Source organism: Ranitomeya imitator, chromosome 2, assembly GCF_032444005.1.
Source record: "Ranitomeya imitator isolate aRanImi1 chromosome 2, aRanImi1.pri, whole genome shotgun sequence".
In the NCBI taxonomy this organism is placed as follows: domain Eukaryota; kingdom Metazoa; phylum Chordata; class Amphibia; order Anura; family Dendrobatidae; genus Ranitomeya; species Ranitomeya imitator.
Window position 1 is genome coordinate 500,060,388 of NC_091283.1, and position 17,445 is coordinate 500,077,832.

At 40.8% G+C, this 17,445-nt stretch overlaps 1 protein-coding gene across 1 annotated transcript; it reads left to right on the forward strand.

Annotated features, from left to right (window-relative positions):
- Positions 1–7,963: 7,963 nt before the first annotated feature.
- Positions 7,964–13,895, forward strand: LOC138666702 (keratin, type I cytoskeletal 19-like). The gene is made up of 7 exons (XM_069754888.1): positions 7,964–8,437; positions 8,546–8,628; positions 8,749–8,905; positions 9,862–10,023; positions 11,814–11,939; positions 12,305–12,525; positions 13,793–13,895. Exons 1-7 carry the CDS (start codon positions 7,964–7,966, stop codon positions 13,893–13,895), a joined length of 1,326 nt encoding a protein of 441 aa, XP_069610989.1.
- Positions 13,896–17,445: the final 3,550 nt, after the last annotated feature.

Sequence of the window (17,445 nt, forward strand, 5' to 3'; positions counted from 1 at the left end):
TATGATTTAATGTGGTGTATAGTAACCAATTTTTGCTTTCTCTTTCCAGGTAACAGGATTATTGTGCGGTGGCGGTCACTCAGGGATCGCTTCAAGAGGGAGTTTAATAAGGAGATGCAGGCCCCGAGTGGATCTAGAGGACGCAGGAGCAGATACAAACATGCCAGAGCCCTGTCGTTCTTCCGGTCGACGCTGCTGAGCAGAAGGTAAATATTCTACACCACATATTTTCAGTCAAACTGTAAAAATGTGTAACCTTCAATTTTATTTGCAGCAAGGGCAATTGTAATATCCAGATACTAATTTTTTTTTCTTCTTCTTTAACAGCACTTTCTGCAGCACTCGGGAGCCTGCATCAGAGTTGCACCCCTCTGGAGCGATCCCTCAAGAGTCCGCCACTGGGGACCACGTCGACCCCTCTGTTTCTGCACCTTCCCTTTCGTTTGATCTCTCAGCCTCATCCACCAGCGCTGGAGCAGCAGGGCGGACTTCGTCACTTGAAGCTGCAGGTGATGAGTTAGAGTTCCCTTTACCCCTCTGCCACTGCCGCAACATCTAGACCACCTTTGTGGTCAGGACGGCAGCGCCAGAGAGGTCAGGAAAGGAGCTATGCGCCTGACTTTTTGCAGCTGAATGCATCCTTTCACAGTGCCATCAAGCTTTTGAGTGAGCAGTACACTGCTGGCTACAATATGCCTAACAAAAGCATACTTGAACTCAGCAGTCGTCTGGATAGGATGCAATCAGATGCAAACCAGTCACCAAGACACTGTTTTTTTCAGTCGGTCCTCAGGCACATGGAAAATCTAACTTCTGACCTGCAGATGCATGTGATGCAAGGCTGCCACACTGCTCTAGCGCAGGCGATGTCCCATGCCCCTCCACCTACCCTTCATGTTTCAACACCTTTCCCCTCTCAAGCCACCGTCTATCCTTCTGTGCATCCTCCTCCTGTCCGTCCTCCTCCCGCCCATTCTACTTCTTCGTCATTCGTTCCTTCCCCCTTAGTCTTTCCCAGTTTTTACCTTCCCCTTTCCATTCTTCCACTTTAAGTTCTCCGTTCCCGATCCCACCCACACCTTCCTACCTCACACACACCACATCTGCACCTCAACTCTCTGCCCAAACTCATGTTTTCACCACCCATTCTACTTCTGTTCCTCCCCGTGATGTCCGTGATGTGCTGTCTCCCACTCTCGACGTGGTCCAACCTGTCAGCCCCTCCGCTACTATCTCCACCCAAAATTATGAAAATTTTTATAAAGTAAAGAAATACACTTTTTTTGGTTGAAAAACATTTTTATTGTCTTTCTCTTTTTTTTTTTTAAAAAAACCTGTTTTAACGCCACCAAGGTTATGGTAATAGCAACAATAAACAGTGTTTAAAGGGTACCATTTCAAAACATACTATGCTGCATTAAAGTACAAAGGTTTTGTAAGCAAACAAAAAATGGTATTTTTACAAGTGTAAAAAGCAAAAAAATTTTACACCATTTCATACTGCCAGTCAACTGATCCTGCAGGAGACATGAAGTAGTCAGCAAAACTGTCCCGCATTCTGGAGACTGCTACTGGACTGCGAAAAGTGGGGTTTTGTTAATCCCGCAAGGTGCTTTCTGAAACATTATCCTCCAGGGAAACTTGTTCTTTTGATAAAACAAAATTGTGCAGGACCACGCACGCTTTCACCACATCATCGACAGTTTCAGTCTGCAGTTTAATTGCAGTCAGTAGGACTCTCCATTTGGCAGTTAAGATGCCAAAAGCACATTCCACAACTCTTCGTGCTCTAGTTAAGCGGTCATTGTAAATTTTCTTCCTCTGGGTCAGTCCACTACTTCCAAAGGGTTTCAGCAAATGTGGGGAAAGCTGGAAGGCATCATCTCCAACACAAACAAATGGTAATGGTGGACCGGTGGTTCCAGGGAGAGGTCTAGGGGGCGGAAAGTCAAATGTCTCTCCATACAAACGACGCCCCATTGGTGAATTTTTAAAGATTTGTGAGTCATTTGCGCGTCCATACGCACCGATATCCACAGCGATGAACTTGCATTGTGCGTCGGCTATGGCCATCAACACAATAGAGAAGTACTTTTTATAGTTATAAAACTGTGATCCAGAGCCGGAAGGATTGACGATCCGTATGTGCTTTCCATCAACTGCTCCAACACAATTTGGGAACTGGCAAATTTGATGAAAATTTTGGGCAATCTCCAGCCACCTCTCCTGTGATGGCTCTGGAATGTATTCCACTTGTAGGCACTCCCACAATGCCCGGCAGGTATCTCTGATGATCCCTGAGATGGTGGATATCCCGAGCCTAAACTGAAAATGGAGGGATGAGAACGACTCTCCAGTTGCAAGGAATCTGTTAACAAAACGAAAAGACAATAATTAATAAAAAAATTCAAAAAACAACATTACAGTTATAAGTCTGATGAATGAGAATCATTTAAAAAAAAATTACTTACTGAATAGTCACCATGAGACGCTCCACTGGTGATATGGAGAAGCGCATCTGGGTGTCTCGTCTCCATATACATTCTTCCACTTGGCCCAATAAAATTTCGAAATTTTCAGCTCTCATCCTCACATAATTGAAGAACTTCTGAGGGTTTTCCCTTAGTTCGATGTAAAGCGTGGAATAAACACCACGGGTCATGCGTTGTGCTGTTATGGGATGGATCCACAGCCTTCTCTTCCGCCGCTGCCGCATGATTCGCAGTCTTTCTTCCTCCCTCTCTCGAACGCTGACTGCCAACTGATTAGCCTCAAAAGTAAAATCCGCATAGATCTTTGCAATGTTCGCCAGTACTCCTTCCATTTCTGCCACTTTCTCTACAACCTTTCAAAGATGTGGTGTAAATACACACTATATATAGTTTTCCAGTAGATTCCAGTAGCCAATCACATTGAAATCCTCCCCTTTTAAAAAACGGATCCATCAAAAAACGGTTACAACGGATGTGAAAACGGTCGCAACAGTTCTAACGGATCTGTTTTTTTAACGGATCAGGGCAGCTGATCCGTCAAAAAAAACGGATCCGTTAGAACCGTTTTCGCAACAAATTTGACGGATCCGTCGATCCGCCACGATGTCGGACCTAACTGACGCCACACAACTGAAGTGTGAAAGAACTCTTACCCGACCGTGGACACTATCAGTAGACGAAGCAGTTTTGTAACTGAAAAGTTCCTGCTGCCAACTCTGAGAACAGCTGATCGGCGGGGGTAAAGGGAGTAGCATTCCACCAATCGGACATTGACGACCTATCTCGCAAATAGGTCATCAATGTTAAACTAGTAGACAACCTATTTAACTGCATCCCCTGTCCCAAACTAGGTCACCCAGGGAAATTTTTCTTACTAGAGCACTAAATCAGAAAGGTCATGCTTTTTAAATGAGATTGCATAAATGGAAATAATTCCATCCACAGAAAATAAAGATCCTGCTATGGATTGTACACCTCTGCTGAACTAAATGTCCTATATCAGAACTTAGGATTTTAATAGATGAACAAATCCTTAGAATATCTCCACATTCCGGAACACAAAACTTGTGATACTAAGTCAAGATTCTTGGCCATCCAAATTGTATACATGAGTTGCCCAATACACAAACCACAGACCACAGGAGATCTGCAAAACAAAAAAGAACAGTTAGTTTCAAAGCTCAAGGTGAGCATAACCCAAAGAAGATGATTTCCATTTAGTTATGCTGGATCTAGGATTTGAGTTACTCTTCTCTGGCTGCTTCAGTAGCTGACCCAATATGGAAAAAATGTGGTCTTAATTACCCCGCTGAAATCCCCAGTGCTTACAATAAAAAGACACAAGGTTCCGCAATAAACATTCAAAAAAGGTAAAGGATCCAGCTTCCAGTATATATAAACCTAATATTGTATTTATTCTATTCTACTTCAAAAACAAGATCGACCAAACAAGGCTAACCTTTACAGTTCCATCGCCCCAACCACTCCATATACCAGACCTCTGCCCTTCCCTAATAACCTCCCTCTCCAACATCACTGAAGGAGAGCTTACTCGCCTCTTCTCCAAATCGCACCTCACCACCTGTGCACTTGACCCCATCCCCTCCCACCTGCTCCCCAACGTCACTAACATGCTCATTCAAGCCCTAACCCATCTCTTCAACCTATCGCTATCTTCTGGTACCTTCCCTTCGGCCTTCAAACATGCCACCATCACACCCATCCTCAAAAAAACTAACCTTGACCCAACTGCTATGCCCAGCTACCGCCCCATATTACTGCTCCCGTTTGCTTCAAAACTCCTTGAGCAGCACGTCCATGCTCAAATTTCCTCCCACCTCTCATCTAACTCTCTCCTTGCCAACCTCCAATCTGGCTTCCGCCCCCACCACTCCACCAAAACTGCCCTGACAAAAATTACTAATGACTTACTCACAGTCAAAGCTAACAGACAGTTCTCCATCCTCCTCCTTCTTGACCTGTCCTCTGCTTTCGACACAGTCGATCACTGCCTACTGCTACAGATTCTTTCTTCCCTTGGCATCAAAGACCTTGCCCTGTCCTGGATTGCCTCATACCTTTCCGACCGCACATTTAGCGTTTCCCACTCCCACACCACCTCCTCATCCCGCCCTCTCTCTGTTAGAGTCCCTCAGGGCTCTGTCCTAGGGCCCCTACTTTTTTCCATCTATACTCTTGGCCTAGGACAACTCATAAAGTCCCATTGCTTCCAGTACCACCTGTATGCGGACGACACTCAGATCTACCTCTCTGGCCCAGATGTCACCTCTCTGCTGTCCAGAATCCCGAAGTGTCTGTCAGCCATATTCTCCTTCTTCACCTCTCACTTCCTAAAACTCAATGTAGACAAAACCAAACTCATCATCTTTCCCCCATTTCACGTATCCCCCCTACCTGACCTATCTATTATGGTAAATGGCATCACGCTCTCTCCCGCACCTGAAATCCGCTGCCTCGGGGTAACTCTTGACTCTGCCCTGTCCTTCAAACCGCACGTCCAAACTCTTGCCACCTCCTGTCGCCTCCAACTCAAAAATATTGCCAGAATCCGTTCCTTCCTCAGCCCACAATCTACCAAAACTCTTGTACATGCCCTCATCATCTCCTGCCTCGACTACTGCAACACCCTCCTCTGTGGCCTCCCTGCTAACTCTCTTGCACCACTCCAGTCTGTCCTCAACTCTGCTGCCCGGCTAATCCACCTCTCTCCTCACTACTCCCCTGCTTCACCCCTCTGCAAATCCCTCCACTGGCTCCCCATTCCCCAACGAATCCAGTTCAAACTACTAACACTGATCTACAAAGCCATCCACAACCTGTGCCCCCCCTATATCTCTGAACTAATCTCCCAATATGTTCCCTCACGTAATCTCCGATCCTCCCAAGACCTCCTACTCTCCTCCACACTTATTTGTTCCTCACACAACCGCCTCCAAGATTTCTCCCAAATATCCCAAATATCCCCCATCCTCTGGAATTCCATGCCACAACACGTCTAACTATCCACCACCCTCGGCTCCTTCAGACGGAACCTGAAAACCCATCTCTTCAAGAAAGCCTACAGCCTGCAATAACCATTCTGCCGCCTCACCATCGCCAGAGCTGCCGCCTCGCCATCGCCAGAGCCGCTGCCTCACCCCTACCTTCTGTCTCTTCCCCACTTTCCTCTCCCCTCTGTACCAGTCTGTCACTGTATACCTGCTTACTGTAATCGATAGCTATAACCCTGTATGCAACCCCTTTCTCATGTACAGCACCATGGAATTAATGGTGCTATATAAATTAATAATAATAATAATAATAATATTAAAAAAGTGCAAAAATATACAAATTTTGTGAAAAGTTGAAGTGAATACCCTCAATAAAAAAAACAACGTGTTTCGAACATTGCAGCATTCTTAGTCCTGGTAGCATTTGGTTTATTTGAACTCACAGCAATAAATGTTACATATTCTGAAAGGTTTCCTAAGCCCTATTTCAGGATACTTTTAGTATCCAATGAAAAAAAATAATAACCTGACCCTTTAAGTTCCTGTTGTTTCAGGGAGCACCATGGGTATAATGCTACAATGGTCAGACTCTGACCATAACTTTTGGATTGTATCTAATGGACATGCAAAAAGGTCATTAATCAGCTGTAACATCACCAATTGTGATTAGTGAATCTTGTATCATCACCTGTGTATAGATGTGTCACCTGTCATTGTAATCCTGCCTCCAAGCAAAAAATAGTCTATTCTTATCGCTAATATGAAGCCATCTTGCCCTAAGAAATGATCTCTATTCCTTGCCATTGCTATTTCAGATGGCCTTTTTGGGTCACCGAAATTCGTACCAGTGACGCCAAATGTTCTTAATCAGCTCCCTCGGGTGTTGGGGGCACGACAACCACTCCTGTCAATGAAAATGACGTTGTTCCCAGAGAGTGACATGACTTGTTGTCATCAATTTCACAGTATGCGCTCTGATGAAATAGTAAAAGCTGCAGCTGACAAGCAGCCACTCATTGGCTGAAAGTTTTGCCACCTTCTGGGAACAGCGAAGCCAACATTTTATGAATGGCACCACTGTAGGATGTGAGTTTGGACTGTTTTTATTTTATTTGCTGTCCTGAATTAATTAAATTTGGGTTGTCCAGCAGTAGACATCCCCTTTAAGAATGGCTTACAAAATACCTATCTTAATGAATTGGGCAATAAATATTGTAGCAATGGTGGGAATGGAAAAGAAGAAGAAAGGTTGTTTACTCAGTGTACAACTCTCACATTATCTGTGCAGAAACAGACTCCTGTCCTTTAATGAATTGTCCTAAAGCTCAATTATTATTATTATTATTATTTATTATTATAGCGTTATTTATTCCATGGCGCTTTACATGTAAGGAGGGGTCTACATAATAAACAATTCACACCTGGTACAGTAGGAGAGAGGACCCTGCCCGTGAGGGCTCACAATCTACAAGGGATGGGTGAGGATACAGTAGGTGAGGGTAGAGCTGGTCATGCAACGGCTTGGTCGATTGGTGGTTACTGCAGGTTGTAGGCTTGAGGTAGGTCTTCAGGTTCTTTTTGAAGGTTTTGATGGTAGGTGAGAGTCTGGTATGTTGTAGTAGAGAGTTCCAGAGTAGGGGTGATGCGCGAAAGAAATCTTTTATGCGTTTGTGGGAAGAGGAGATAAGAAGGGAGTAGAGAAGGAAATCTTGTGAGGATTAGAGGTTGCGTGCAGGTAAGTACCGGGAGACGAGGTCACAGATGTATGGATCAATTACAACAACAATGGGGAACACATCCAAGAAAGTGAAGTTTCTTTAGAGACCTTCCAAAAACAAGTTTCAGGCTAAGAACTGGCATGCAACTCCTTTCCAAGGATTGCTTCTAAATTTATGGAATCCGATGTATGAAAGCATGAACCCCACAGTTGAGCACTTCCTTAACAAATATGACCATGGTATCTGTTAAGATTATCCCTCCAACTCTACATATCTACTTTAAGTGGAGTGGTCAAGCAAATGTGGGGATCCAGTCTCTTCATTGCCCTTAATCAAAGTGTAGATTACTACTGTACTGAAGGGTCTATTGGGCTAGTACCTTATGTACAGTATATGAATATGCTTGTGTTCAATTTGATATTTTCTCATTGCTCAGCTACAATAAACTTAATTTAATGTATATGAATTGCTCAAGTACAAGAGTGACTCTCATTTAAGGTGTTTGCAATGTCCTGTAATTTTTTAGTTAATAAGCTTCTCCAACTCAGAAACACATTGCTCATTAATCCCTAAACTGAATTTCTTTGTTGATAAAGCTTCTTTAGATTTGCCACACCATGATGAATCAAGAGAAGCCCAATAAATGACGACATTTAATGATTTCTTCTACATATAAAAGCCTCACAGAGAAAAGGAGTTGTATCCATTGCCTGAGTCCATTCTAGAACAACCTGAAATAATCATGAGCCACGGGATCAGCCATTCCTCCTCCAGATCTCTCATGGGGATCTGCCATTATCCTAAAGCTTCTTCACACCATGGAGGCATCCATAAGATCCACCAGAAGAGTTCCTCCATTTCTCATTATGGTGGTCACTGCAAAGTTCCCGTTGCTCATGGAAGCCCAAAACTCACATTTTCTGCCCATTCGTCATCAGGTCACCACAATCATAACACCCACAGTCATGGGAGCCATATCAAAAGCTCAGGAAGTCATCATGGATGGAAACACTCTGGTCTGCTTGATATTAATGAAAAGGAAACCTTACAACACCTCAACAGTAGATTATCATCTTATTTGGATAAGGTGCGCTCCCTAGAACAAGAAAATGCTCAACTGGAAAGGAAAATCTGTGAATGGTATGCAAGCCATGCGCCCAGCTCTTTGCCTGACTCCAGCAACTACTTTAGGACCATCAGGGAGCTTCAGAATCAGGTATGACTACAATTAAGTCACCCATCTGTCATTCATATGTATACTATTCTTGGTGTAAAATGTATGCTACTGTATAGTGTATCAATCATTTATCTATGTTCATTGAAGGTTTCCTCAGCCACTGTGGAGAATGCCAGGATTATATTACAGATAGACAATGCACAGTTGGCAGCAGATGACTTTAGAAACAAGTAAGTATTGCGGTTGTGTCATAATTAAAACCAAATTCATCACATTTCTTATAACAGTAGAACTCCATATTATGACGGTATTAAATATATCTATCGCTTTATTCTTTATGTTTACAAAAGGTATGAAATGGAACGCAACTTGAGGTGCAATGTTGAGGCAGATGTTGCAGAGCTTCAAAGAGCTCTGGAGGAGCTGAACATGCAAAGAAGAAATTTGGAATCAGAAGTTCAGTGCCTCCAAGAAGAACTTATTCAACTTAAGAGCAGACATGATGAGGTAATTGTGGCAATACATTTTCAATCTATTGTCCTGTCAATAATCAGTAGTGTTTTGCTGGCTTTTTATGGATTAATGATCTCAGATATTAAACATGCATGGTCATACTGGTGAAGAGGGAAATAAGGAAGTCACAGGCTGACAAATTTGGTGAACTAATGAAGAGACATGTTGAAATTCAATATAGAAAATCATTACTTTCTCCAATGTTAGACTGCGAAACAGTCAGACTTCCCTGACAGGGTAAAGTCATAGTTTGACCAAAAGGTCCAAGCCACAAATGTTACAGAATCTTCTAACACCAATACAGCTTGTGAGTCCACTCAAATAGTGGGACATTTTTGTCATCATAGCCTGACTAGTCATTTACATAACAGATTATTTTAAGCCGCCGTCACTAGGGACTGAATCATTAAATAACTATTAAGAGGGCATATTATTGGAATGTCATATATATTTTAGAACAGCATTTCTAAAACAAGTAGCTTCTACTCAAGTAATTAAAAAAAATCACATAAAGATATGGTCATACACTTTCCTGCAAATTATTAGCTTAGTTCATCCATCTTGTAACAGTCCTTACAGTTCTGGTCATCAGGTCCATGCACAGCCTACAAATATTTGGTGGATCAATTGCACATATAATTGCTACAGTTCAAATAATTATTTTATCTACTGGACCAATACTCGATTCCAATTATTATTATGTCTACTATACTTTAGGTTGAGCTCACATGTCTATGTTACATAGTTTCTGCACAGTATCGCAGAGCTTGGAGCGATTGTGGGTCTCTTGCCCTTAACTAACACTCTAGTAGTCATAGACTGTGTGAGACTGTTAGTTCAAGTCAGGAGAATTGGGAACATCCATGTCATTGCAGTTTATATACAGACCTTAAAATATGGATGTGTGAATTCAGCCTATCTTACTAAAATAGGCAATTTTTAAATTCAAGGAGATCAATTCTTTACAATCACAACTGGGAGCCAGAGTCAATGTGGAACTTAATGCTGCTCCAGCTGTAGATCTGAACAGAGCCCTATCTGGAATTAGAGAAGAATATGAAAACCTGATGGAGCGAAATTTAAGGGAAGTGGAGAGCATTTTCCTAAACAGAGTAAGTATAATTCATTCTAAATATCAATGGTGTAGTGACAGGGGCAGAAGGGGTTTCAAAAGCGGTGCCAGTCTATAGATACCATGTACAGTCATGGCCAAAATTTTTGAGAATGACACCAAAATTATATTTTCACATGATCTGCTGCCCTTTGGTTTTTATTAGTGTTTGTCTGATGTTTATATCACATACAGGAATATAATTGCAATCATATTATGAGTACCAATAGGTTATATTGACAGTTAGAATGAGTTAATGCAGCAAGTCAATATTTGCAGTGTTGACCCTTCTTCAAGACCTCTGCAATTCTCCCTGGCATGCTCTCAATCAACTTCTGGACCAAATCCTGACTGATAGCAGTCCATTCTTGCATAATCAATGTTTGCATTTTGCCAGAATTTGTTCGTTTTTGTTTGTCCACCTGTCTCTTGATGATTGACCACAAGTTCTCAATGGGATTAAGATCTGGGGAGTTTCCAGGCCATGGACCCAAAATTTCTATGTTTTGTTCCATGAGCCATTTAGTTATCACCTTTGCATTATGGCAAGGTGCTCCATCATGCTGGTAAAGGCATTGTTGGGCACCAAACTGCTCTTGGACGGTTGGGAGAAGTTGCTCTTGGAGGACATTCTGGTACCATTCTTTATTCATGGCTGTGTTTTTAGGCAAGACTGTGAGTGAGCCGATTCCCTTGGCTGAGAAGCAACCCCACACATGAATGGTTTCAGGATGCATTACAGTTGGCATGAGACAAGACTGGTGATAGCGCTCACCTCTTCTTCTCCGAATAAGCTGTTTTGCAGATCTCCCAAACAATCGAAAAGGGGATTCATCAGAGAAAATGACTTTGTCCCAGTCCTCAGCAGTCCACTCCCTGTAACTTTTGCAGAATATCAATCGGTCCCTGATGTTTTTTCTGGGGGGAAGTGGCTTCTTTGCTGCCCTCCTTGAAACCAGGCCTTGCTCAAAGAGTCTCCGCCTCACAGTGTGTGCAGAAGCACTCACACCAGCCTGCTGCCATTCCTGAGCAAGCTCGGCACTGCTGGTAGTCCGATCCCGCAGCTGAAACAGTTTTAAGATACGGTCTTGGCTCTTGCTGGTCTTTCTTGGGCGCCCTGGAGCCTTTTTAACAATGGAAGCTCTCTCCTTGAAGTTCTTGATGATGCGATAAATTGTTGACTGAGGTGCAATCTTTGTAGCTGCGATACTCTTCCCTGTTAGGCCATTTTTGTGCAGTGCAATGATGGCTGCACGTGTTTCTTTAGAGATAACCATGGTTAACTGAAGAGAGACAATGATACCAAGCACCAGCCTCCTTTTAAAGTGTCCAGTGATGTCATTCTTACTTAATCATGACTGATTGATGCCAGCCCTGTCCTCATCAACACCCACACCTGTGTTAATGGATCAATCACTAAAACGATGTTAGCTGCTCCTTTTAAGGCAGGACTGCAATGATGTTGAAATGTGTTTTGGCGGTTAAAGTTTATTTTCTGGGCAAATATTGACTTTGCAAGTACAGTAATTGCTGTTAAGCTGATCACTCTGACATTCAGGAGTATATGCAAATTGCCATTAGAAAAAATGAAGCAGTAGACTTTGGAAAAATTAATATTTGTCTCATTCTCAAAATCTCTGTCCATGACTGTAGTGTGATGTCATCCCAAAATTTATTTAGCAAACACTGGTGATCCCTAGGATAGCTATTGACTAAGGTCTAATTTATAATTTAGAAGTGCTGCTTAACCTCACAAGTAAATGAACCCTTACCTCTCTATTTTCATTGCAGACGGCAGAGCTGAACCAAGAGATGTCTTCAGGAGCAGCACAACTTCAGTCTGTTAATAATGAACTCATCGACCTGAAGCGCTCTGTACAGACCTTGGAGATTGAACTGGAAAGCCAACTCAGCTTGGTATGACCATAGATGGGTTCAGCATTAGCTAGGCATGTGCATGGTCTTAAGGGGGGGCAGACATTTTATTCAGTCATACAGAATTACATGCCAGCTATTCAAATGAGGTACTGGTCAATTAAGAAGTGACCAAGCGAAAGTATCTTGACTTGGACTCTGGCTGAAAAACGGGTTTGTCATTTACTGTATGTCATCCTTATGCCATAATAAACCATAGGGAAAGGAATTGTTGCAAGAAGTCAAACCATTTGAGAAGGATCGATGACTCATTTACATGAATGTGAACATCTTCATGCTTATTTTTTGTTAAGTCTTTCGTGAGTTTGTAGTTTGCAATTTATTCAGTAATTTTCCTCTCATTTTAGAAAACAGCTCTAGAGTCCACGTTAAAAGAAACGGAAACAGCGTTTAGTTCCCAGCTTGCCCAGTTACAAGGGATGATTAATAACGTTGAAAGTCAACTAACCAAGATTCGATCTGACTTAGAACGTCAAAATCATGAATACCAACTTCTCATGAATCAGAAGACTCACCTGGAAATGGAGATTGCAACCTACAAACGTCTCCTAGATGGTCATGACATCAAGTAAGCACAATTCTGGCATCACTAAACATTTGGTATAAGTTACCTACAGATGTTACACAATTACTACTTTCAGGATGACCTGACAGCCATCCAGTAATTTTGCAACACTTGGGGAGTACGAGTTTGGAGACCACTGCTTCTATACAGTAGTGTCTTCATTTCATATCTTTAAGGACAATCTGTTAGAGAACTTAATATCTCAATTATTTTTATACATTACTACATTTCTTTAATTAGCATAAATATAGGCAAGTTTCCAATTGGCTTGGTCTTTCTATCTGATTTCATTCTTCAGCTGTGAGAGCTTTTATCTTACAATGTGTAGAGCTTTCTTGCAAGGAGCCCAGTAGTTAGATTCCAGGAGTGAAGTTGACTCCTGAGATACCAGTCAGCTATCTCCAGATAGCTATTGAGGGTGTATGTACATCCTTAACCTGAGTTTCATCTAGTCAAGCCTATAGGCTTCATGACTGCACCAAAAGTATTCATGTAAGCCTCTATATAATTAGTTTATAGTTTATGTATTAGTAATGTCTAAAGGTTTTTACTCTTTATTTAGGGCTCCAGCTCACATTAACAGTTCATGGCATAAAGAGGGTAAGTTATGATCTACACAGTAATGGAATATATACTGTAGATATGTAGGTAGGTTACAAAGAAAATATAAATTGTTTCCATTATTCTCATATACTCATATAGCAGAATTGAAAAATAATTGTACATGTCCAAGACCTCATCGCATTTGCTATGTATTTTTTAATCAACTCCTTTAAACAACAGTTTTTCTAATAAGTAGCATGTTGCTTGCTAGTTACATACAATGATTAAAACCTACAAGAGAAAAAAGTAAGCGAAAACCATGATATAACTAAGTAAAAAAGCAAAAGTGCATTTAAATAACACAGAGTTTTTAGTAATACTGTTTTTTGATAAAAAAAAAATAGCACAAAAGCCATCCCACCGTGTCAAGGTAACTCTGATAGGGACAGTCCTATACGGTCTAATATTAAAACCTTACCATGTGTCAATGTTGACCTCAGTGTGAATAAGGGCAGACATTGACACATGGTAAGGTTTTTTATATTAGACACTTTTGCTTTTTTACTTAGTTACATCAGGGTTTTCGCTTACTTTTTTCTCTTGTAGGTTTTAATGTTTTGTGCCCAATGTGAACATGCGTTTAACCTCTGCATGTGTACCAACTCAAGCTAATCTCAATGTTTGTGTTTTTTACATACAATGATTATGTTTTTTCTTCTTTCTATAGCATCTTATCACAGCAGCAAGTGTTAGAAGCTTTTGGAAAGACTGAAGATAAAATGCACACCATTATCTTCTGTAAAGAATATGGTTTTGAACCTAGCTTCTAATTTCTGTTTTCTACCTATTCTCTTGGCACCATGCACGTTATGAATCCACATGAGACAAAACCAACAAAGTTTCGTAAAACTCCAAAATGTAAAAATCTTCCTGCAGCCATCATTGGGGGAACTATACAGGTTTATTATTGTACCAACAGTATGCAGAAAGCTTTCTAGCTCCCTGTAGTGGTGTCTGCAAGAAGCCTACTTTATATAATCCAATTCTGCAATTATGCAGTGGATTTGTGGTTCGCTATCACAAAAGACAACTTTCAATAACTCTTAAGAGTAGGCCGTTTATTGTATGATAAAGCCAATAAACTTTAGAAAAATACTTAGAATTGAGAGTCCTCAGTGGTTGATACCTTTTAATGGCTAACTGAAAAGATGGTAATAAATTGCAAGCTTTCGAGACTACATACGTCTCATCATCAGGCAAAGACTAAAACAAATTCTGAAGAATCTTATATTTATGCACAACATAGTATAGAAAAAAAAAAAAAAGCATGGATAAGCCAGGTGACATGAAGCAGAATTACCATGGGTGATAAACAGTTACGTCCATAAATATTGGGCCAATTCTTGGATAAGGATTGTTTTATTGTCCTCTGATTAGGGTCTCTGTTGTGATGACCCTTCATGGTCTGAGGGGCAAGTTCCTTAGTTGATGTAAAAAGACATAAATCCGTGTGACATATACTATGTTGTCCATAAATATGTGATTCTTCAGAATTTGTTTTAGTGTTTGCCTGATGAAGAGACGTATGTAGTCTCGAAAGCTTGCAATTTGTTACCATCTTTTCAGTTAGCCATTAAAAGGTATCAACCACTGAGGACTCTCAATTCTAAATATTTTTCTATCTACTGGCTAACACGGTACCAAGATATATTTCTTTCCTGTAATAAACTTTAGCAAATTAATGGAAAATAATTCTAAATGGAAAAAAAGAGAATTCTGTAGATTTAAGGATAGCTTAAAATACTGAGACAATGTCTCAAGCAGTATTAGGGTATGTGTCTACGTTCAGGATTGCATAAGGATTTGGTCAGGATTTTACGCAGGTAAAATCCTGACCAAATCTGCACCTGAGGTCACTGGCAGGTCACCTGCGTTGTCCTTGCGTTGTTTCAGCAATGTAAGGACATGATGCGTTCTGAAAAGACACGCCGCATGTACGTTTCCGCGGGTCTGCCGCATGCGTCTTTTAATGCATAGTGGAGATGAGATTTCATGAAATCCCCTCCACTATGCTGTAACATCTGGACGCTGCCTGTTTGACGCTGCGGCTCTACGCAGCGTCAAACACGCAGCGTTTTTTGAACTTGGAAACATACCCTAATGGACTTTACACATATTGACTTATAGGATTGGACTGAATATCCCAAATGATTTCTCTGAATCTTAAAATGGTTAGCTACCTCTTGCATACATAGACAGAATAGTAATATGTACCGTAACCATAGAGTATGAATATTGATGTATTTGAGCCGTATGGTCATTTTAGCTTTCTTCTTTCTCTACTGTATGCTTTTTGTTTCTCAGTGGTAATAAAATATGTTCATGCAATTTTTTGTTTGCTTGGTTATTTACAAAAGCAAAAAAGAAGACAGGTCAATTCAACATAGTAGCTCATCTTCAGCTTGATCTACTGTATAATTTACTGCGATTATGGTCTGAGCACTACAATTGACTTATACATCGACTATACAGTATATTTGCTTGGAAAATTTTTATGAAAATACCCACCATTGAAATAATTTAATCCCTTTTCTCTGTAATTAAAACACATGTGTGATGGGCCCAAATGAGTGTGCATGTATTTGGCAGTTGGGTAGAATAGCTGTTGGCTACACGAGCATTGCCAGACAGCTTTTGAAGGTGTATGGGTCCCCACCAGGGAGTTTTATCATGATCCCACCAACAGAGAATTAAACCTTGGGGCTTCATGATGACACCAACAGAAGATACATCATGTAAGCCTCTATGCCATTAGTATGTTATTTAAGTATCAATAATGTCTTGTGTTTCCATTTTTGTTTTCCTCTGTAGTAATTTTTTGAGACTTAAAAGAATTACCTGATTTATGATTTATAAAACCTATTTTTAAATGTCCCATTTTAAAAGTTAATAATGGGTTCCCTTACATAGATCATCTCTGGAGGACCTGACATGTCCATGCATGATACAGACATCCCATTGGTTTCAATAGAAAATGTGTAATTCTTCATTTCCCCTGGGTAGGCAGTGTAGGAATAATAAACTGATCACAAAAGATCCCAGAAGTGGTGCAACCAAGGATCAAGTAATTATTAGGGTATCTTACTAACAAAAATGGATTTTCCAAAGAGAATCCACCTTTAAAGTTGAACAACATATGAAAAATATTACAATGTTCTTGCGATCATGAAATAATCATACACAGCCATAAAGTCTCAGAAGTACACTGCACATTCCTATTCTAACTACAGAAGCAATGTATTTAGAAATAATCATCATATAATCCAGAAATTATCATGAACTCCTTACATGACACCAACATTAGTAATTTAATTTTTATTTTCAAGTGAAGTCATAGTTAAATTGCAGTTCTTGGAAAAAAACCCTATTCCTTGGACAAACCGAGATTTACCATCTCTGGATCCAGTGCGGCGTCTTCGCTGCTGCTCCAGATGACTGTTATTGTCTGCAGCGCTAACATCACGTCAGCAGCACTGCAAATAATCAGTGGCTCTGAGCGGCATTTACATGCGCAAAGCCACTGAGTTTACTTATTGGCTACAGCACTATCAATGTGACATCAACGCTGCAGACAATATTAGACAATGGGAGAAGCAGTAGAGACTTAGCCCTAGACCTGATGAGGGTGAATAAGGTGCAGTTTGTTTTCTTAACAGTAAACTGTGAGAGGAGTTTTCCAAAATTGGAACACCACTATAAGTTTTAATCAACTTGGAGCCCTTTTCTTGATTTTGCTTCACACGGTCAAAGCTCACTATAGAGTGAAGGCCCTCATATTTCTTCATCTCCACCCGGAAACATTGTCCAGGAATTGTTTGTAATATCACAGTTGCATACAATAGGTAAATCATTACAAAGGTTCACAGGGTCATTGGGGAGGAGGGAAGGACAAGCTCAAGTCAATGAGAAGAACCCCGTTTTTGTCATAGCTACTAATGAATCAATATAACTTGTATAACACCAGAAAACTCATTGCTCAATACCTAAAATCAGTAACGGGGCCATTTTTTATTTTTTTGTGCTGGTTTTCAATATAGAGGAACATATCTGCTCAAGTAGTAGTGGAAAATCTGCTAAAATAACAGACTCATCCAATTGTTTAGAATGCTAAAAGGTGAAGAATAATAGGACGTTCACAAAACTTTTTACATCTAAAAAAGTGATATATGGGACTTGGATGTTGAGACCCTCACAAATCACTAAAACGATGAGGCAATAAAATCCATAACCTACCCTCCAGCCATCATGCTAAGCTTCAAAGTAATATGGAGCCATAACTGCAATACCACTAGGGGTTTGTGGGCACATACTGCATCTTTG